This window comes from Lissotriton helveticus, chromosome 3_1, assembly GCF_964261635.1.
Source record: "Lissotriton helveticus chromosome 3_1, aLisHel1.1, whole genome shotgun sequence".
NCBI classification, from domain to species: Eukaryota; Metazoa; Chordata; class Amphibia; order Caudata; family Salamandridae; genus Lissotriton; species Lissotriton helveticus.
The window spans coordinates 844901192-844924981 of record NC_136061.1 but is presented as its reverse complement, the minus strand read 5'-3'; the positions used below and the strand labels follow the sequence as shown (position 1 = coordinate 844924981).

The window sequence follows — 23790 nt, the reverse complement described above, 5'->3', positions numbered from 1 at the left end:
TAGCATTGTTAAAGGTGAGGTTCGCCGTTTCTCGAGTCACTTTCAGGATACAGTCTCTAGCCCTATAATTCAGGATTTTAGCGATAAGGGCCCTCGGGGGAGAGCCCGGCCGCGGCGGCGGGACCAGCGCCCTGTGGGTTCGGTCTATCACAAAGACCTAAGACAGACCTGTGGGGCAGAGTTTTGTGCGTATCCAGTTCTCCAAGAATCGTTCTGCATTGCCCCCTTCCGAGCGTTCTGGAACACCCAAGACCCTGATGTTGCTGCGGCGTGCCCTCCCCTCCGCCTCCTCCACTCTGTGCTCCAGTTCTCCTGCCGCGGAGGTGAGCTGCAAGACCGTTTTCTTCAGGGAAGCTACTTCTCCCTGCAGCTGGACGATATACCCCTCCGCAGTGGAGACTTTATCCGCTACTTTCCTCAGATCCGCCGCAACAGATTTACATCAATGGAGACCGTCTCTATTTGCTTCTCCAGGGCGGTGCGGGACCCCTGTATCGCCTGCAGGAGCTCTGCCCGAGAGGGCTCACGGCATCACTATCCCCATCCAGACCCGTCTGACGCATGATCCGCTGCGAGGGGAGGCGTTGTGTGATATATTGCGTTATGGTGTTGGGATGGGAGGCACGGGGCAGCCTGTCAATACCCATCTTGTTGGCGTGTGGGGGTCACTCTGGGGCCCGCAAGGTTCAGAAGCGTCTCAGGTCTACTTCTTACAATATGTCCGTCACCGCCGGCGAGCCAGAGGAAGCACTGCAGGAGTCCCACGGGGGAAGAGCCCGGGCCCGACCACGGTACACTGCCTTCACTCCGCTCTGTCTCATTCACCACAGAATATGGGAGAACACAGTCTCTGTGGGGTCTCCGCCGCAGGCCACCGTTTCCCTGGCACACGTGGTGCTCCCACCAGGAAACTACCCAATCACGGGTGTAGCCTTCCCCCAGGGCAGTATCGCAGATCCCAATCTTCAGGTGCGCCTCCACCGTGCCCCCAGTATCATGCAACAGTTCCCGGAGCCTCAGGGCAAAGCAGGAGTCCGCAGGAGACAACACCCCCCAGGGAAGCCCACGACGACAGTGGGCACCTCCCCAGCATCAACCAAGTTCGCAGGAGCTACCCCCGGGCGAGCGCCAGCCCCGGTCTATGCTTCTCACGCCCTGTTATGCAGGCCACCTCCCCAGCCTTGCGTAGTTATGGCCCCGGATTTCCGTCTAACATCAGAAAACGTGGGACTGTGTCCAGTCCCCAGACAATGCACAGCATAAGTGCCACTTTCGGCCTATTCTTCAATCCTTGTAAATTTCATAATTTTTGTTCTCCTTTTTTTTATCCCATGTAATCAAAATCCATTTTTTCATTCATTGTCCGTTTTTAGAGAAGGGGCCACACGCTCCGTGTACACATTCATTTCCAAGTTTCTACTGCTCCCTGGTGTCCCTTAGACTTTTGCCAAGAACATGAATAATATGTGAATTCATTTCAAGCAGTGTTGTTTGAAGTAAAATAACCCAATGCATTTCGGGCTTCACGCCCTTCTTCGGGGGTCACTGTAAATTAATCAAAGACAACCCAATTACCAAACTGTTGACATTAACTTGCACATTTCTCGAACACTTGTCATGCAACAACATTGTATTATTTAACCTAATAAACGTTAATCACCCGGTATCAAAATGTCATGATGATGTTTAGTAACAACCCTCCCCATCATCAACCAAGTTCGCAGGAGCTGTCCCCGGGCGAGCGCCAGCCCCGGTCTACGCTTCTCACCCCCTGTTATGCAGGCCACCTCCCCAGCCGTGCGTATTTATGGCCCCGGCTTTCCGCCTGCCATCCGGCCCGCCTCCAGACAGGGCGCCGCCACCACTCACACTCCGCCGTACCCCCAGAAGGGCCACAGGAGCACTTGTGAGAGGATCTCCTGCACAGGCCTGCGGATGCCTGATTGCTGACCCCTGTGCACCTCGCGGCCCCCTGCGCAATCCACCGTTCACTCGTGGAGGCCAGGGAAATGTAGAGGCTCAGCCCCCCGTGGGCGGCCCCTGATGACAGTGGGTGCCCCCCCTGCAACAGCAAGATGCCCAGTTCAGTCTGCCGAGTGTGCAACAGTCTCAATCACCGGATCTCACCCGCGCCGATGCAGGCCGCATCCCCAGCCTTGTGTAGATACGGCCCCGGGTTCCTGGCTACCAGTCAGCCCGCCTCCAGACAGGTCGCCGCCACCACTCGCACTCTGCCGCACCTCCGGAAGGATCCCAGGAGCAATCGAGGAGCGGATTGCCTGCTCCTGTCGGTAGATGCTCTGTTGCTGGACCCCGGGCTCCTCGCCGCACCCTATGCAGTCCACCATGCACCTGTGGGGGCCAGAGGCGATGCGGAGGTTCAGCCCCCTGTGGGAAGCCCCTGATGATAGTGGGTGCCTCCCCCGCAACAGCCAGGTGCCCAGGTCAGTCTGCCGGGTACGCGGTAGCCACCATCGCCGGGTCTCACTCACGCTGGTATAGGCCGCATCCCCGGCCTCGCGTAGTTCTGGGCCGCCAGTCTCATGGGCCCAGTGCTGCGGTGGCCTTTCCCAGGTCCCTGACCAGTACTGCTTCTCTACCGGGTGTTCCCCCCCCCCCCCCCCCCACCCCCCGACCGTGTAGGTACCCGGGCATACCCTCGGGTCCCGTCCGAGCATCGCGAAAACGATATTTTCAGGATTTATGGGGCTGGCCGGTCGGGAGCTGAAGGAGCTCACGTCCTGTCGGCCATGCTCGCTTGGCGACGCCCCTGGTGATTGAACTTTAACTTGAACTCTTTCCAACTGCTTCCAGAGGTGGGCCGATGGTATTCTATCATCCTATCGCCACTCCACAAAATCTGTCTACTCTGAAAGGTTTAATAGATTTGTTGTTTGGAGTGCAGAGTGTAGCCCCCTTGAAGGTGAACCTCTCTGAGGTCTTCAGTATCGCTCGGTCTTTGACTCAACAGGGCTGTGAAGTTTTGACCATTAAAATATGCATTGTGTTCTTGTCACCATTTCTCTGCTTTCCGGATTAAAACTATATATCATGATAGGGTTCTTAAAGGGACTTGTTTGTTTCCCCCAGCTCCATTTGTTATGCAACAATGGGACTTAAACCTGGTTTTGACTTTCTGTGACAGCTGCTACTTTTAAGTTTCTTCACAGTTGTCAGTTACGGCTCTTAACCTTTAAGACAGTTTTTCTTGTGGCCTTTACCTCAAGGAGTTGCTGGACTGAGCTTGTCCGCCTGCCATACACATTCTTGTCTCCCCTCCCCCCCTCCACCACCCACCCCTGAACTCATTGGCCTCTACACAACATCGCATTTCCTCCCATAGGTGGTGACCCTTTTTCATCTGGGATACCCCATCACGCCTCTCCCTACATTTTGCTCTCCACGTCACCCCGCGAAGGAGGGGGAGAAATTACAATGTTGACTCCAGGAGTGTGGTTTTTTTTCTTATCACACGTACTGACGGCCAGGTGTACAGGTGACATGAAAACCAAGGTAACCCAGAAATGAATTTTTCCCACTGGATAATATGCTATAGAAAAATGTGCTATGCCTTTGCCAAAAAGCAACTGCCAGAGGGAATCCAATCTCACTTTCCAGGGCTAAATCTGTGGCTGAGATTTGTCAGGGGAAGAAATAGGCTTCCATGTGACTCAGAGGTGAGAAGGAATGGCCATTTTACCTGTTCCGTATTTTCTAGTATGATCACTCCTTCAGACTCCCATCCTCCATGTGGTACTGCTTTGGAATATATTCAACAGGTGAGGAATCCGCAGGTAAAAGCATTCATAAGTATAAAAAGTTACTTACCTTTGCTATCAATAATTCTAATAGGTACTCTATCTACCTGCAGTTACTTATCAATACCGTCCACCTCCCAGTACCGGAGGATGGTCTCTTGGGGTCAAGGGGATCTACCTTGGTCCTAGAGTGCCAATTAAATTGGATGAAGAGAACCTCACCCACTATTTGTGATGTGCTTCATCATCATCATCGGCGGCCTCATCCTACCCAGGTAAGATAACTAGGGCAGACTCAACCTCATCAAGAGGAAGTTCTTGATGAAAAACGAACTGGACAAGTTGGGATACAGATAATCTAAAAATACTTTAAGGGTAAACCGAGGGTAATCCCTTTAATAATGGGGAACTTGGGTACAGCTAGAAGTAACAAATTGGAATTGTAAGTAGGTCGTGACCCACACATCTGAATTAAGCCATGTTTCTGCCCACATGCATGCCAATACTGGTAAGGCGCATTCGTCAGTGCCAATGGAGACCCCTATCTCTATTCCTTACATTAAAAGGGAACAGAGTTGTCAGAACGTGAATCCTAGCCTGATAACCCAGGTAACCATACTCCTCTAACACTTGGGACCTAGAGCTTCATGGTCTGGAAGGAGATGGTATCCTCTGTAGTCACACATTCGTCAAGAGGTATACCAGTGAGACACCTAAATGTCCTTCGTTAACCAGCTTCCCAAAGTACACCAGTGCTTTTCTCTGCAAAAGGTAAGGAATTGCTTTGGGTCTAGGAACACCGTTTGTAACTTCAGGTGATTTAGGAAGAGCTTAATTTCTTATGTTGACCACAATCTAGGAGTGTATGGGTGTTTGTAGTGCAGTCCACAGGACCCATTGCCGTTGTTTATATTCTTACTGAAAGAATGGGCCTTTTAAGATAGCTCATTCTTGAGGCCACAACGCGAGTTCACAGGTTTGTTTGAAATGTGAAATGGCTTTGACTGTGCCCTTTTACATAGTTCCCAAGGAAGGGACAGATGGAGTTGCACAACCAAATGAAAACAGAAGACTATCAGTCCTGGAAGTCTCTGAAACAACCATCTGATGCTTGAGATGCCATTGAGAAGTAATATGTTGTTTGCATCTCTCCATTGGAGGCAAAGACCTTCCCCAAAGAAGCATTGAGCTAATTTCTAATAAATTGTATAATTTGATAAAAGAATAGTTGAGACTTTTTGATATTTACAAAGAGGAATTTAGCCCAAAAACGTATCTTCGAGATAAGAGTCAAGGTGAATTCCATGCAGATTGAGCGGGGGAGACACCACAGGGAGCACTTTTGCAGACAGCCTTTGTGAGGAAAAGTGGTGTATTGTAGGTGTAACCTCACCTTGTAATACACTTATAAACCCCATTAGGTGGAGTAGGTTTTGTCAGTAAATCCCTCAGCTCAACCCTGGATAATTGTGGCACTGAGCAGAAAGGCTCCTACAGAGGAACAATTTTAAAACATTTAAAAAGCACCATAACAATTGCAAAATAAATCGACACAATACTCAAGAAATCAGACACCAATTTATAAAAATAGACTGTATTTTAAAAGAATTTAGACTCTAGAATGAAAAAGATCCACTGGAGGTTCCCGAAGATATACATTTTATCAGCAGTAATAAATTCTTGCAATTTCACTCAACCGTAAACAAGCCTTGGCAACATCACCGCATTAGAGACACCGAAAAGTTTTCAAGGAAAATGTAGGTGTCGGTGCAGTTGGTTGCAAGTACTTGTGGCGACCAACTCCAGCAGAGTGCTAGTCTAGGAGACCAGCAAGGTCCTCCAGAACTGTTGCCGCTACAGAAGAAGCAGTCGTTCAGCAGTTCCAGGCACTTTATCCTCAATGCAGTGGATTCCTATGCAGTGGTCCTCATGCATGAGATGAAGGATGCTCAAGATGCTCAAAGGATACAAAACGTTTGACGGGGTCTTCTTGCTGGAATTCCTTGGTCCACAAAGATGGTGAGGGCGTTCCCTCGAGGTTCTTTCTGGTCTGGCTGAAGTCCACTTGCACTGGACTACCAGTCGTTTCTTATCATGGTCACACGCCAATCCTTCCTGGGTCAATAAGTTGCCTTCTGAGGCTTCCAGCAATTCGACCAAGTCATTCCACAGTAAAACCGATAGTTTTGAGTGTTTACTGCCAGTACATGTAAAGTACTTGTCCTGCATGTGTATTATGTTGTGCCCTGCCTTAGGACCTGATAGGCCTGCCAGAGGGATGACTTACACATGGGTATAAGGGAAGTGGTGGCTTTGTTATTGCTTTCAATGGTAAAGTCGGGCTAGCTGTGCACAACTGCTCTACCAGTCTGCAGTGGTGAACTAGGGGACTCGTTTTGCTTGGGCTACTTCCAGGGTGGCACACCCAGTGCTGTAAGCTCTTGGGTACCCCTCTAACTTACATGCTCTGGTTACTAGGTTACCATATACTAGTGACTTACAGGAAAGCTAACCATGTCCAATTGGGTTCAGCCAATTGAGCATACACTTTAGGGTCAGCAGCATCAGTCAAAAAATCTTTGGGGTGACCATACAAAATGATGCATTTCCTTACAGCCTTGGAGACCGTTCTGTTATGGTGCGAAGGATCTGTATTGATGGGGGAGTTGGACTGTTGATGGCGAACATGTAAGTAGTCATCCTAGAGGTGTACATTTGCTAACCAGTTTACTTTAGTACAACGTCTCTAGAATTTGAACCAGAGTTACTATTTCAAAAAAGTTAACAAGATAAAACTGTCCAGCGTTATAGCGATAGAGAATAAGCCTGGTGCCCCTTGTTGTTTCTGGAAAAAATGAGGACCTGGTGTTAAACTCCATACAGTTCTAATCTTACGGTTCCAACTTGATTGTACATAGAAAAATAAGCATCTGGATCCCCTAGAGAAGATCGGGATTTCATTACTGAAATTAGAGAAAGAAGCAAATATGACTTGAGGAAGATTTAGGGTGCCCATTTCCAGTATTATTTTCGGTATCCAGTGTGGGTCAAGGTGATGGGAAAACCTTTTTCCTGAATGAGGAAAATCATCCTCCTACTAGAGATGTACGCACCTTAGGTGCTGGTAAGAAAAAAAGCTGCTTTCCCTGAAAAGAAATGTGAGGATTGTTTTGTTGCACTAATTGAACTGGTAGACTACATTTCAGATTTGTGCTGTGCTGGAGGGAGCGGGAGAAGATGTATTAAAGAGAGAAGATTACTATTCTTTTTGATGTCGGGTTAGCCTCAAAGGAGAATGCTTAAAAATGGCTTTTTTTAAAAGCTGAGAATAAATTACCTTCGAAATTGACTTGACCTCAGAACACTTTCCTCTTTCTTTCATTTCTAGAGTTTTGACAAATTCCCTCTTATCCACTGCTTCTTTGCTCAACTACTCTTCTGAAGTTGTGTGTGTGTGGTGGAGTTTGCCTTGTATATAAATCGAGTTCAATTAAGAAATTGAAAGTCGGGCACCATGCATTAGCTATGATCTGAATCCCACTTGGATTTTAAAATATATATTTTTGTGGGTCAAGAGTTACAGTATTTTGCTTTATTTAGTGTTCCCTCATTTATTTTGTCCGTTCCCTTGAAGAACCTCACTATATGTGTGAAATACATTGGTAATTGATTTTTACATTTGTCTGAATATTAATGAAAGCAACTAATAAAACATCTTTGTATATCATTCATCATGGAATTCCTTTTTTTCATCAGTAATTTGAATAGCCACAAAAGATGGCCTGAAACCTATATAATTCACTTGAATAATTTAGCTTTCAAATCACGTTCAGTATAGAAATGGTCTAAATTATTTAACCAGAAGATTATTATGATAATCTGTCTGAAAAATTACAGATTTGTTTTCTTAACTTGTCAGCAAGGGAGTGGAAGAGGTTTTACTGTAGTAAAAATATTACATATTATTTTGGAAATCTACAGACTGGTAGTGAGTCTGTTCACAACGTTGTCATTACTTGATTTGTCTCAAATCACCTTGAAGGGATCAAGCAAGACCTTGATGAATGGAAGTAGAGGTCCTGACACGGGTGAAGCAGGCCTCCACCATAGGTAGTGTACTACCAATACTTTTGCTACCTTTTTCAGGACATCTTAGAAAGAGATTACTTTGGTGGAATCTGGCTGTGAGGAAAACTTAATCTCCATTTCTGGGAATGTGTTGAGTCCGCTGGCCTTCTGTAATTCCAAATAGTCAGCTGTAGCTGAGGATGCATCAGGCAGTAAGTTGGCAGCCTTGTTGCGGTCGCTGTCATGTGGTATCACCTCAGGCATTTGGCTGTGGTCTGAATCTAAATCAAAGATTTCATATAGTGTTTGCCAATGTGTTGGTGTGGTGTGTGTACAGATTGGCATTTTTCCCTGTACCTGACTTCTTAGGCGAGTCTCTGAGCTTCCTTCCTATATCTCATCAGGATGGCCTTGCTTTTAGTTGGCTGTTGCTGTGAAAGGACTGACACCAGTATCAGAACTATTTCAGGAACCATTGTCTCTGATGTGGCTCCAGCTGCCACCGGTTATTTACCTCGGTGAAGACCCCTGTGGTCACATGCACCAAAAGTGAACCCACCAGCAGATCCCAAAAGGAACACAAAATGGTCCTATGAGGCCCAAAGGCTCACAGAGGGGACTGCTGCATTCCTGAAAATCGGTCCATGACATGATGGAACTGTGCCGAAAGCTTTGGGAGGTCAAAGAGGGTGATGAAGCCAGGAATGGTATTGGAGCCGGTAACAGTAGGGGAACTGGCAGAGTCTGACACAGAAACAAATATAGGCCTTAAAGCAGGCACCAGAGGAGGCTATGGTGCAGCTGGAGGTGCATTTTCAGACAGAGTGATGTTAATTAACTACAGCTCTGAGGAGAGCAATGTTGGTGAAGGAGTCAGTCGATGTAACCTACCTCCTTACCGCGATCGATGTAGAGGTGAGCTGTTGTCCATTTTTTCTCCTTTCATGACTTGGAGGATGGAGAAGTGCAACACTTTGAGCCAACCTTGTCCATGACTGGCCACGGGCTTGTTGCACACATAACAAACTACTTCCTCTCTCTCTGTTAGCCTTAGCATACATGAAGCTACCTTTTTTACCCTCCTTGGAGGTGTGATTTGACCCAAGGTACCACAGTCTTACCTCGTTGATGTTGTATATGTACATATGTCCATGACAGGAGTAGCAGGGCTTGAGCCCTTATTTCTTAGGCGGATACATCTAAGCTCTGCACAAGGTTGAAAAACATTGTAAGTTTTCAGATCCACTTTAGTAGGGTGTTGAAAAAAGGTAACTGGTGTCAGGGTGGCACGATATGGCTCCAATGATGTCACGCCAACACTGCTTCCGGTGCTGAAATGTAGCCAGCTATGGGTGCCGGAGAGCTTGGGAAGGAGGATGACTCGAACATGATGGGGTGAAAGAAAAAGTACTACCTTCATTGTGATTCTGGTGCTCTTGGTTCCAAATCTCTTTTCTTACCAACTCCCATCCATTCATCCACTAATAAAGCTTAAGCCATGTTCTAGCTATATGGATAAAAACATGGGGCTCTTGTGCAGGTTCCATTGGTGACATGGTATGGGTTCTGGTGTCAATGTGAGAGGACATAATCTTCACTATAGATCCCATTGTGAAATTGTTGACGTACTATAATCTTTTGAAGAAGCTTTTTCTTTTCCTGCCTGCATACAGGCATCCCCAGCCAGCTTTGAAAAATGGAGAGTAACAATCACGAGGAAAATAATTAGCTTTTTTATATCTGTAATCATTATAACTACACCCCCTTTACTCCCCATTAAATTATTATTTACTATTGATTTCTAACAGAAAGAATAGCAAGGAACTTTCACTCTTAAATTCTTACAGAAAAATTGGCTAGTAGCTTACTGGCACTTAACCGGATTACTAGTAGGGATGTATGTAACAGCTATGGTAGCTGCTTGAGTCCTGACAAAGTCTGGGGCACAAGAGTCCACAAGTTATTTCGTATGAGGAGAGTAATCTTTCAACACTGAGTATCCAAATCTCGCTCCGTTTTAGAGCAGTGTCTTTGGCCACTTCTTAGTGATTTCATAGAGTCTAACGTTGATCATTGGCTTTTGTTTGAGAGGGTTTTTATCTCTTGTGGTACTAGTTGCTCTGTATTTGCTGCAAGAACACGGAATGATTTGTGTTCTGACTGGCGATCTTACCCAGTAAAAGCTCCATAAACTGTGAATAGCGATTAGACATTGTTGAGGGCTGGAAAGTGTGCATGGCTATTTAACTGGAAGTATTGATTAAGAAACCATGGTAGTCCAAAAAATACTAAAGTGAAATATGTGTTTGAGGCATATGTGACTGTAAATACACACAGTACCTTCCATCCGTTGGTATTGTACTTTGATCGCATTTATCTTCTTCCTCTGCGGGTCGATGTTCGAAACGTCTATCGAGTCACCCTTCGTATCGACCGTACCCCCTTGTAGGCCTCACCTGATTTTCCTACTCCGATCTTCGTTGTGTCTCTCCACCTTGCCTTGACAGCAAGGACACCATTTCACTATTGCTCTAGCTGTCACACAAAATTTCCTCGGTCTGATCAGGTCTGTAATTTGTGTCTGTTGCCGGAAAACAATGAAGCCGATAGTGATGTCTGCCCCCCTTACACTCCAAAAAGAATACCCACTACCGGAGAACTTCACAGGGAGCTGTTAGAAGAGGATTTTCTTTCTAAAACCCTTTCCTCTGCTCACCGCTCCTCCCTGTATCTCTCAGTTCTCAAGGGCATGCTGCATCGCACCCCTGACATTTTCAAAGATCCTGTCAAAAATGTAAGGTCTCTCCATCTTAAGCTAGCAATCTCCAAAGCCAGCAGAGATGCCGCGCCTCCAGATACAGAGAACAAACGGATAAATGCGGTGGGGAAACGGGTAGCAGTACAATCAGCTTACTATTGGCGTATTTGCAAATTCTTTGGGCCTCCTTGCAAGATATGACCGTATACTCTGGGATGAAATGAAGGAGCTTTTCTAGTACTTCCCTGAAGAGCATAAAAAATGTGGCCAAGAGATTGTATCAGAGGGCAAGCTAATTTTCAATAATTCATTCGCTGCACCCTTGACTCTGCTGACACCGCGGCTAGGGGGGTGAATACCAGCATTCTCCTCCGCAGGCATTCATGGCTGCATATATCTGGCATCAAGCCGGATGGTCTGCAAAAGCTGCTGAACATGCCTTTTGTTGGGTAACACCTTTTTGGCCCACTTGTGGACCGAACTCTTGAAAAAATAAAGGATACAGAGTCAGCAAAAGTAATGGTGCACTTCAAACACCAGCTCCTTGTAGTTCATTTTGCCGCCCATTCTAGTGTTGAGGTTCAAATACCCCTTGGTCTGAGACCTCCATCTTCTACCAGCCCAACCAAGGCCAGCAATCATCAACAAGGGATTTTAGAGGGTAGCCAGAGCCAGGGGTAGCTCCCCAAAAGGAGCTACACCCGGCACCAAACCCTTACTTACTTCTTCCCCACAAACTACATAACACCTATCTTGGAACATCAACAACGGTTCTTTCCTACATGGTAAACTATCACCTCAGACCAATGGGTGTTGGACATTATCCAACATGTCTGGAGCTCACTTCCACGCATCCAAACGTTCCACCTCGCAGACACAAACTATCAGCAGAACATCAAACACTACTCAAAAAGAAGGTTAAAGCCCTCCTTCTCGAAGGCACTATAGAATCTATCCGCGACCATCGGCAAGATCTAGGAGTCTACTCCCTGTACTTCATAATACCCAAAAAGGACGGGTCCCTTGGTCCCATTTTGGACCTCAGGCCCCTAAACAAATATATCTCTGTCAGAGCACCTTCACATGGTAACCTTTCATCGTATCACCCAGCTTCTCCAGCAAGGTGACTTTGACTGCATTAGACCTAAAGGATGCCTTCCACATTCTAATGCATCTGGGTTAAAGCCATTATCTAAGGTTTATGGTTGACAGAAGACCGTAACAGTTTAAAGTCCTTCCCTTTGGGGTCACTACTTCACCTTAAGAATTTACCAAACGCCTTGCAGTGGTAGCTGCCCACCTCCGCAAACGGGGAGATTGGCTCATCAAAGATATACTTCATCGATTGGGGTTTACCATCCATGCTACCAAATCTCGGCCCAACCCCTACAGATCCAGCGGTACCTAGGAGCTATTCTCACAGAGGTAACCTTAGCCTGTCCCAATTCCTCAAGGAACCAGTCTTTTCAAGCACTAATTCCCATGTTCCAACCGGATCAACAACACACAGTCAGGACATCATGCATCTCTTGGGCATAATGGCCTCTTGCATGGCCATAGTGCCATATGCAAGGCTTCACATGCGTTTTTTACAGGAATGTTTAGTGCAACAGTGGTCTCAGACAGAGGGTCATTGAGTCGATCTAGTGTTGATCTGTCGCTGTACCCATTGCTCTCTGTAGTGGTGGAACACCAACAACCTACAGCAGGGTCCGCCTATCCTCGACCCTGTTCCGCAGACCATTGTTACAATGGACGCCTCACTCTATGTATGGGGGGGCACACTTGCAGGATCTGACTGTACAGGGTTTGTGGGAGACCAAATGCTAGGGTCTCCTCATCAACTACCTGGAGCTTCTAGCTGTTCACCTAGCCTTGAAACCCTTTCTGCCTCACCTGGTAGGCCGGGCAGACAATATTGCAGCCATGTACTACCTTCAGAAACAAGGGGGGGGGACACAAGCTCTCCACAGCTGTCTCCGTTATCTCAGACCATTTGGAGTTGGGCTCACCTCCACATCAATCATTTGTTAGCCGAATACCCTCTGGGGGATGGACAACAACTTTGCCGACCTCCTCAGCAGGATGTGGCAACAAGTCCATGAGTGGGAAATCCACCTGCAAGTCCTTCTCTGTTACTTTCACAAATGGCGGTTCCCTCGAATAGAACTGTTCGTAACCGCAGACAATGTCAAATGCCCAAACTTTGTCTCCATATTCCTCATCCCCAGTCCCGTGGCAATGTGCTATGGATGAATTGGTCAAGGATATTTGTCTATGCTTTTCCTCCTCTCCCTTTCCTTCCATTTGGAGTTCAGAGGCTTCAGCAGACTTCCCTCAAGCTCATCTTGGTAGCCTCCACATGGGCTCACCAGCCGTAGTTCACAACCCTGCTCAACCCCCTCTGGTTCCACATGAGAGGCTTTCCAGCAGGCCGGACCTACTCACATAGAACCATGGAGAAATCAGGCACCCAGATCCCCGGTCCCGTAGTCTTGTGATGTGGCTCCTGAAGTCATAGAATTTGGATACCTTAAACTTTCACCTGAGTGCATGAGAATTCAAGGAAGCCCACAGACTTAACACCTGTGTCTGCTTGGCGGGCAAACGGAAAACGTCTATCTGCTATTGTCACTCAAAGCAAATTGACCCTTTCACAGCAGCAGTACTTCGTTTGATACTTGCTTCATTGACAAGTTTCTGGGTTAGCCTTTATCGTCATTTGCTTACTTCTAGCTGTAGAAGCATCCTATCTTCAGAATGGACAACATCTCTTGCTTCAAAATACCAGTTATTAAAGTCTTCATGGAAGGTCTCAAAAGAGTGATTCCTCCCCGGGTTCCGCCAGCACCCTCATGGAATCTTAACATTTTACTTACACGACTAATGGGCTCTCCATTTCAGACCCTTCACACTTGCCCACTTCAAATCTTATTTTGGCAGGTGGCATTTCTAATTGCTAGTGCTTCACCCAGCCATGACAGTGAGCTGCCTTCAAGCATTAACCCTGGAAGAACCTTTCTTCCAAATAGATAGAGACAGGGTTGTCCTCCACACCAACCCCAAACTGCTACCTACGGTAGTGTCTCAGTTCTATCTTAACCAGTCAATCGACCTACCTGTATTATTTTTTTCTCACAACCAGACTCCATTGCGGAACAGGTGCTCCATACGTTGGATGTAAAGTGGGCCATTATTTACTACATTGATAGGACTAAGACTTTTAGACAGACACAAGAACTTTCTGTGGCTTTCTCCTAATCTCATAATGGAAAGGCTATATCCAAGTCAGGCATTGCCAGATGGATAGTTACATATATTCAGACATGTTATGCTAAAGCTAGAAGAATTCTATCCAATCCTTGATCACTCTCTATTCTCGAAATAAAGGAGCCTCTATGGCTTTCCTAGGGAACATCCAAATAGCTGATATATGCAAAGCAGCTACCTGGTCTACGCCACTCACTACTGTGATAATGTTCTAGCCCACCAAAAAGCTAATGTTGATCAGGCAGTTCTTTCTATACTTTTCCAAGCCACTGCAACACACAAAGGCTAGCCACCACTTTTGGGGAGGACTGTTTTACAGTCTATGCACAGCATGTGTATCTGCAGCCATAATTGCCTCAAACAGACAATGTTATGTACCCTGTAAGCATCTGTTCATGGCATGTAGCTCTGTAGATTCACATGAATCCTCCCCGGAGGCAGGTGGCATTTGCAGTGTTTTCTAATATCAAAGAGGACCTCATGACCAGAAAGACTTAATTGAAGAAATACAACTTGCACACCCGGGCCTAACACTAGATGGATGGAGTATATACAGCATGTGAATCTACAGCACTAAATGCCACAAACAGATGCTTACAGGGTAAATAACATTTTCCTTCAAAGTTGTCCATATTTAATAAATTGAGTGGAAGGCCAATTGATTCTAGTGTCAAAAATAAACCAAGAACTTTCTAGTACTTGGGGAACACGTAGAATTACTCCCAGGCGTGAGACTGGATCCAGAAACTTTTTTGCCACAGCATCCCTGCACGCTGGGGGCGGGATGACATCATGCGACTCCGCCCAGGCATCGTCCGCGCACGTGACGTCAGCGAGGTGACATAAGACCCGCCTGATGCGGCGCGCCTATGTTAGTTTTTTCCTTTTCCGTGTGCAACGTGGATCCGGTCCTTGCTTACGGGCCTGTTTCGGGCCCCGTTTTTCTCCGTTTCTTTTGGTGGAACAGTGTGCGAATGCCTTCGGGCTTCAAAACTTGTACATTTTGTGGGTGTCTTATGTCGGCGACGGACCTGCAACTGATTTGTCTGTGGTGTCTGGGGGAGGATCACGGCACTAACAACTGTGAGGCCTGTCAACAGTTGAAGCCGAAGTCGCGGCGGGAGCGCCACATGAAACTCCTCTCGGCGCCTCTCTCCAGGTCGACGTCCTCCCCTCGGTCTGCTTCGGCGGACGGCTTCAGTTTTGGCCGTGGTTGTCGTCCTCACCCTTCTCGGATGTCACTTGAGCGTCGCTCCCCAGTGGGTAAGTGTTGCAGTTTGTCCGCTGGGGCTGGTTTCCAGCCTGCCGGGGGCGTGGACTCTCCACAGGTGATGCGGCCCCGCGTGTCGTCCTATCCACCGCTTCCCGTGTTGGGGCGTCGAGAGTCCAAATGGAGACATACGCGGCGGCTTTGCAGGCCTCGCTGGCGTCTCCTCCTCCTTTCCCTCCTGGGGCGTCGGCACAACCCTCGCCCAGCGCAGGCCCTCTGCGGCGGCGCCTGGTTCGGATCCAGGCTTGGAGCATGTGGTGCTGTTGGGGTGCGGCTCCTCTGGGGCTGCTCCTTCAGGCCACGGCATCTTTTCCTCTCCGCGAACTCCTGCCGGAGTCCCTGTGGTGTCACGGGAGGTCGCTGGGGGTCGGGTCGCATCCCCGAGCCCCTCTCTGTCCTTTGACGAGGTGTTTATGTCTGAGGCCGAGGTGACGCCGCTACGGCGCCGCCGCCGGCCGTACCGTGCGGAGCCACAGGGGTCGGTGTATCCTCCTCGTCCCGCTCCGGGTCAAGGCCGGGTGAGGATTCCTCGTCCTTTTCCGGGCCCCTCTCTTCCCTCCCTACAGGCGGCTGCCTCGACAGAGGGTGAGTCGGGGGTTGTATCTTCCCTGGCACCGCCACGTGGGTTGCCGAGCGATCTCCCCCTTGTTCTGGGCCGCAGCTGGCGGAGGGCTTCGTGTCACTCCCCAGGCCCGTCTCGTTCCCCCACGCAGTTGGCTACCTCGGCGGGGGTCGGGCTGACTCCAGCTCCACTCCAGTCTCCTGTCGGGATGACTTGGAGGACCCTTGACTGGCAACTCCGGATGGTGCCGACAATCTGCTTCAGGCGGCGGTCTCTACGGCTCCATGTAGGGGTCGTACCGCGGATTCGTTTTTGGACGCTCCTCCTTCTCCGGAGGCAGGCTGTATATTGCTGTCGTCCTCCCCAGAGACTGGTCGCCGTGTGGTGTCCTTCTCACCGGCGTCGAAGTGCAGCTCCCCGCCCTTCCTGAGGCAGAGGTGTTAGTTGGAAGAGTGGCAGGTCCCTCACTCTTTAATTCCTTCTGACTTCCATTCTGCTTGGCCTCGGGTACGGCCGCCTTATTTTGCAGCCTTCACCCACGGAGGAGCTGCTTTCCCCACCGCGGGACCCTACGGAGGCGGGTGCAGCCTTTGCTCACGCGGTGTCCACAGCTGTGGGCATCCTGCGTATGGGTGACCCGGTGGTTCACTTTCCGGCGGACCATCTATTGGAGGTCCTCCACCAGCGCTCTGGTGGGAGGGAAATCTTGCTTCCCTTTGAAGGTCCCTCCTTTCTTCCTTGATGGGGTTTGGAGGCGTCCTGCCTCAGGGGACCCGGTGCCTCAGCATCTTCTGCACAGGCACCTCCTAGCACCGCGTGGCCTGGTGTGCCTTTCCCTCCACCCCTCTGCCTGCAGTCCTCTTTTGCGGACTGCTTTTCCCTCCCTGCCGCCGTTGACTCCGCCATCCCGAGAGGCGCGCTGGCTGGACTCTTGGGGGTGCAACATGTTCGCCTCGACCAGCGCTGCCCTGCGGGCCCTGAACACCTTGTGTGAGCTGGCTCAGGCCTCCTCCTGTTTGTGGGACTCGGCTGAGTCTCTCTGATCCGCAGCGTCCCAGGAGGGTGGTCAGGTGGATTTAAGGCATCATGCATTGGACAGCTGGGAGCTTGCCATGTTTAATCTCCGCTCTGGACATCTCGGAGGTGCTGGGCCGGGCCATGGCTTCCTCAGTCGCTCTCCGTCGCCATGCATGGCTTCGGGATCGAGTATTCCCTGAGAATATTCGGGAGCGACTCATTGACCTTCCGTTTGATGGCAGCCTGTTGTTCCATGCCCTGGCCGACTCCGCCTTCCAGAGGCTCTTGGCAGGGCTCCGTCCTCCTCCGCCTTACTCTCCTCCTCCGTCCCCTCCTCAGTGACTCCTGAGTCTGGTTGATTCTAGGCCTTCTTAGGCCACTTGTTCTGGCTGTGGAGTGCTTTTCTGACCATTGCGTCCTTCTTTGGGACTTTGGCATTGTTGGCTGTTGGACGGCCCTTTATTTGATTGTGTGTTTGGAATTGTTGCACAGACTTGGCCCTGAGATTAGGCCTTCTGCTTGCTTAGTCTGCTTGTCAAGCCTTTTGCGGGGGTGTTTTGTTCCCCATGGCTGTATTGATTTTTCTTTCCCTCAGCTGCGGAAGTTCTTCCGAAGAGGGTTCCCATGTTTTGGGTCTTATCGTACCCTGGGTGGGGTAGTGGTAGCGGTCATATGGCAGGAGGGTTCTGGTCGCCTTCGAGTGCCTGTTCTTCATGGCGTTTGTGTAGGTTGCTTTGCTCCCTACGGTTGTGTGTGTGGCCACTCGTAGTGGTGTGCCTGGGCATCTCGTCCTCTTCCTGCTCCAGCCATGGGGTCTGGGGTGATCATACGTTCTCCCTTGCCAGGAGCCGCCTACCCGGCCTTCCTGGGACCTCGGGCTATTCTTCTTGCTTCTGGCGGCTTCTGCCTGTCCGCGCTATTCGGACTGGCAGGTCGTTCCCCACCTGGAGTGGGTTTGCGTTCTTTCCCTTGCCTCCTTGCTTCTTCTTCTTCTTCTTCTTCTTCTTCTTCCAGATGTACGTGTTACTTACCTTCGGTAACGATGTATCTGGTAGAGACGATTCTAGCCGCAGATTCCTTCACGGCCCGCCCTTCCTCCCCTATTCTGCGGGGACCCTTAGGGTGGTCTTCAGTACTCACCTCCCGGTGGGGGGCTGTATCTCCTGTGAGTGCCTTCTTTGTTCTTGACGGGTAGCTCTGTCTGGGGGCGGTTCATTCCTCCTTGGTTCTTGGAGGATGGGGTCCCGATGTTTTGGTGCCCTGCTGCTCTGGCTACTCCAAGTTTGGGGGGATTGCTTTCTATCCCTGTCCTCCCTCCCCTGCTATCCCCTCATTAAGGGCCATCTGGCCATGTCTTGCCCTTGTTCCTTGTGGGTGGTTGCCTTTATGTTGCGGTGGCTTGGAGGTTGTTGTCCATGTTTGTGTTGGAACTGGTCCCCTTCCTTGCTCAGGATAGGGATGGTGGGTTTCCCACGTGTTCCATGACTTGCGTATGTTCCTTGCCTCGCGTATGTTCTTTGCCTCGCGTATGTTCTTTGCCTCCAGGGCACAAAGGTGGGAGGCTGTCTATGTGCTAGCAGGGTGGTTGCGCAGGGCTCTGCTCTTCTTCTTCCCTGCCTTTGGTTCTGCGGTGTGACACTACTGTGGTGGTGTTGTTAGTCACTGTTTCTTTCCAAATTTTCTGCTTTTCGCACACTGTTCCCCAGAAAACTGACGTAGGCGCGCCGGGTCTTATGTGACCTTGCTGAGGTCCTGTTTGCGGACGACGCCTGGGCGGAGTTGCGTGATGTCGTCCCGGCGCTCAGGGATACTCTGGCAAAAAAGTTTCCGGATCCAGTCTCACGCCTGGGAGTAATTCTATGTGAAGGAATCTGCGGCTAGAATCGTCTCTACCAGATACATCGTTACCGAAGGTAAGTAACTCGTACTTCAGTAACAGTTACTATAAGTCTGTTTATTCCTGTTGTTTCCTGTTTGGCCTTAGAGTTTACATATTATAAAGTACATCTTGTTATTGGCCTTGATGAAGAAGTTAGGCTGTATCTATTTGAAATCACAGACCCACTCTTTTTTGTTTTGTTTAAAAAAACTTTCCATTTAGGGCGTTCGAACTTCGACATTGCAGCTGTCAGCAATGCAAGAAGGGGATTACACTTTCCAGTTAACGGTGACAGACTCTGCAGGAAACCAAGCAACAACAGAGGTGACGGTGATAGTGCAACCAGGTAATAATTTGTTAAGAGCACACATACAACTAAACTTACACAAATGCAAATACGTGCTTTATCTTGGTGGGGGTCTTAACAGCTTTTTGATGTTGGAGTGTTAATGTGTAAGTTGTTTCTCAACACATGTAGGTCAGATTGTTTGTAGGTGAGTGTGTGTTAGCTGGTAAAACCATTTACTACAAGAATTGTCCACCAGCAGCATCTGCTATAGCATGTAGGCTTTTGCGAAGGTGACTATGCAACCTGGCAAGCGTTTCTCAAGTGACCAATCTAGCTGGTTATGATGGAAAGTTTTCCTAGGATGTGGTCATTCTTGGATTTTCATACCGTGACTGTTCTTTGCAAGACTTTGGAGAACATTCACAAATTGTGAGTCTAGGAGGGTTGCACTTACTGGCAAATCACAATTGCCAGGTAGGAATCGTAATCCCCTTGAGGTCTACTGCTTCTTAATGGGATCTATGCATGACTAGTAGCTGGTGCTTGTAGGATGGGCAGTAAGGAGACTTTGATCATGCTACAGCACCAGTAATGCACTGCTTTTGTAGAGCTTCCATCAGACTGTCAACTGCATATTGCTTTCTACTAAACTTAAAAACACACAATATTTTTTCCCTTTGGTACGTTTAAAATTCAGATTTGCTTACATGCCACAGTTACATGTTTCAGGAAGCCTCTTATTGTGGTAATATCCTGCCCGCAGTGGGAATCTATGAAGTGACTGGGCAAGAGGGAGGGAACAATTTCCCCCAAGGCAATATGAGGTTTATGTGTAAAGAACATCTTTGTCCTAACATGTCATACTGGTTTCCTTTAGAGAACAACAAACCTCCCCAGGCAGATGCTGGCCCAGACAAGGAGCTGACCCTTCCTGTAGACAGCACGACGCTTGATGGCAGCAAGAGTACAGACGACCAGAAAATTGCATCATACCTCTGGGAAAAAACACAGTATGTACAGAGATAATCAGAACAACTTAAAGTTTCCACTTCTCCAGCATTGCACTGCTGGCGCCTCATTACTGCAGCTCGGTCACCCACACACTCACAGGCACAAACATAGTGATTCCCATTGTTGCAGTCATCTGGGCTCTGCTGCATAACGACCAGCATCCCAGCACTGCTACCCAACTGAGTACTGCTTACAGACCTGAGCTAATATCTCACCAGTACTAACTGTACTTGGGAGCCATGTTCACTCGTATTGCATTGTCAGTTGACCATTCCAGCAGGAGTCAATATATTGTGGTTTCTACATCAGGAGTGCAATTACAGCCGATAATACTACATTGAAAGTACATTTACATTGCATGCCAACTCTCCCATCTATTTTCTGACCACTCGCCCATCATTATGATCAAAGTCAACAGCCTGGGTGTTGCTTAATTAATGCAAACCCAATTTAACTATGTGGTAATCTCTACTCGTGCCTATGGAAGACCCCAAGTCTCATCACTGATGCCATATGCTATGTCCTCCATTTGTATGTGAATCCTGGATGTTCTCTTGGTATGGCCGACTCCTTGGGATTTCTAATGTCAGACATTTCCTGCTTCAGGGGGTTAAGAATTGGGTAAGCTGTTTTTTTCCTGGGGCCTTGGACTGAGGTATCATGTTACCTTCACCAGACATTCACTTCATTGGCTGTCAGTAGGTGATAAGTAAACTAGGGCTCTGGCCTAGTTGTACAAGGTTTGACTTTCCAAACAACAGGTGCCTGAACTTGGTTCAGCACACTAACGCTTAAGCATGAAAGTCCATGTTACTATAACCCCACACAACCCACTTGTCAGTGTAGGGTAAATTCTTTCAGGTTACCAACTGTCCCATAAAGGGGTCAGAAATGCAGTGGAAATTTAAACCCAATTTCCTTCTTTAGAATATTGCACACGAGTACTGCACAAATAAAATACACTACTTATTTAAAAGTGCTTATTTCAAAAGTTTCATTTTGTTGCTTAGTACATGAGTAATAACCACACAAAATATAATAAAAACAGCACTAATGCATGTCACTGTGAGCATAATATGAACATTTCTAACATAGGTGGAATGTCCTAGGCGACCTAGCGGATTGGTGTCACTACAACGCATGCTTTTACCACGCATGCCTTTACAACGCGGTTTTTACCACGCAGTCCATTACAACGCATAATGCTTTTAGGCGCTGGATAGTGAATTATTTAATTTACTATTCCAACTCCAGTCCCCGTGGATAGCAGGGAAGGTGTTGGATAGTATATTAAATACATTCCCTATCCTAGAGCGCCCCCCAGCGCATTGCGTTGTAATGGTTTGCGTGGTAAAAGTTGCGATGTAATGGTAGTGCGTTGTAAAAAATTCGTTGTAACCGTGCTACACCGACCTAGCACCCTAAAGACTAATTCTATGTGCTACGTTAGGAGAGCATGGAGTAACTAATTTGAATCTAGAGTTTTTCGGAATTCAGTGCACTCCATACCTGTTCTCACCAGAGAAGCTGTGGTGATCAAAACTTCATCCTGTGAGCGAGTTTTCCCTTGAAAGTAAAATACCCATCAGCTTCTCTCATCTCAATACTGGCTAAGTGTCCACTCTCAACATAGGAATGGATGCTGCAGCAGTACGGCAGTCTGGCAAGACCTTTGGAGTGAAAATCGGTGGTCACTCCGTGGGTTTTTTATAGGGTTGACCATCCCCTACATTGGGGACTTTCCACCTAGTTCCAGACATAACCAGTTTGAACTAGTTTGACTGTTCAAGACATACTTAGTATAAACCATTATGACAAAAGTAAGTCTGTTCATACTGTTTCTTTTGTGCATTCGCTGTCTGACCTTGAAACATAGATATCATGGAACGGTCATCGGACCTAAGTCACGTAGGTATTTATCAAGGTCATTGTTTCGATGATTTGCCACTTTAACAAGTTCCATGAAAGATAAAGACATGCAGCATATGGGTCGAAGGTAGCAGGCTAACTTAACAAGCTCAAAACAGAGTCTTGCCTTGGGGACTTTTCGACACCCCTGAATATGACGTAACTAAGTCGAATACATGGGTGTGACATTATTTTAGGGACTCAGGGCCATATGTATCAAGAAGTCATTTTGCGATTCTCAAATATCGATTTTTTGCGAATCGCTATTTGAGAATCGCAAAATGCTATCTATGTAGGATTTGCAATACATTTTGCAAATCCTACATATTCCTTCATTCGCAATTAAGGAATACCTCCCCATTCATTCCTATGGGCCTAAAGGCCCATAGGAATGACTGGGAAGACGTTCTCAATTTGAGATTAGCGAATCGCAAATTGAGAATGCAATTTCAAGGGTGCAGGGGTGTCAAAAGGACACCCTGTCGCACCCCTGAAATAAGCATGGGTGCACATGTGGCACACATACATGCCCTAAGGGCATGTATGTGCTTCACATTGCACTTTGAAAAATGCAAAAAAAGTGCATTTTTCAAAGAAATCGCAAATTACCACCAGTTGGTGGTAATTTGCGATTCCTTAAGGCCAAATTGTACTTTTTGGGTGCTTCTTACATTGCATTTAAGGAATTGCAAAAATTGCGATTCCTTAAATGCAATCGCAAAATAAGCTTATTTTGCATTAATACATACCATTGGCAAAATTGCATTCACAAATGCCGAAATACGCGAATGCAATTTTGCTTGATACATATGGCCCTCTGTTCACAAGAATACAGAGTTAAGTCCATGCTCTCGTAAGGGAGACCTAAAACTTCATGTCTAAAATTAAACTAGAAAATCAACATAAACTTAAAAATGAATATATGTAAAATATCATAAAATATGTATAATTTCACCAATGAACTGCATTTATTGTCAACTGTCTTGTTTTTCAAATGCTAATAAAGTTGATTATCAAAAAAAAAATATGTATAATTTCATACTCCTACGATGCGAACCCTAACTAGATGTACCCAAGTTTACTTAGCATGTATGTGGGTGTAAAGCCAAGAATCCCCTTAGGATAAAGCCAACCCTTTACCTTTTGTGGAAGAGCAAAGGACCCCATCTTGGTCCCAAGAAGGACACCCCACGAGGGATGTGAGACCACTGCATGCTGGAGTATCTGCATGCCTTAGCGTCTCGTTTCAGCGCTTATCTTTTTCTCCTCTGGTTTGCCCAGCGAAGATGTAGTGCTTATATACCCAAAAGGTACCCTCAGGGGTTCTACCTAGAAGAGTGACGATAGAGGTGACCCTTAAACAGAGTTATTATGCAGAAGATGGTAATCCTGCTTTGATACTGAGAATTCTCATGCATAATACATGAGGCTATTTTTGGGAGAAAACCACACGACAGTCATGTAGCACCTAACTAGGTAAAAGGTCAGCGTCCGACCCCTTATGTAGAACAATCGGTGCTTAATTTGTGGCAGCGGTTTCCGGTGCTCGGCACCGGTACTTAATTGCTAGCACCAGCGCTTATGACAGGCATGATATCACGTCTTTTTTTCATAATTTTAATTGAGTCATTGACGTTCTTTTCCCATTTGATCAGATCACACTGAAAAGTGCGTAGATGTTGCTAAACTCAGGTTTTCCAAGACAGTGTTTCATTTCACTTCTGCCTTGATTCTGTTTCCGGGTCATGGAAAACCGAACCATACAGAGTAAAAAGAGAGCAATGCGACCAGCACAGTGAAGGGTGTCTCTGCCTTGGGACAGGAATGAAAAGCGGACAGAAATGCACAAGTCAGAAATACTAGCAGCACCGGGTGCAGCACAGCTAGTGAATGTTCTGTTTTTCAGGTAGGGGCTTGTCATAGCAGGTGCATCTGATAGCAGAGACTGCAGGCCAGTCACAGGTTGGCGCAGCTTTGTTTCTCATCGGCTGCTACTGGGC

The 23790-nt window shown here is 47.6% G+C and overlaps 1 protein-coding gene across 4 annotated transcripts in view; it reads left to right on the top strand.

Annotated features, from left to right (window-relative positions):
* Window positions 1–23790, top strand: part of KIAA0319L (KIAA0319 like) — a 907721-nt gene that overhangs the window by 643747 nt on the left and 240184 nt on the right. For all 4 annotated transcript variants that reach the window (XM_078681143.1, XM_078681142.1, XM_078681144.1 and 1 more), the window contains 2 exons: window positions 18805–18928; window positions 19749–19881. In XM_078681143.1, the coding sequence (XP_078537269.1) occupies window positions 18805–18928; window positions 19749–19881 (257 nt within the window). The remainder of the gene's footprint in view (window positions 1–18804; window positions 18929–19748; window positions 19882–23790) is intronic.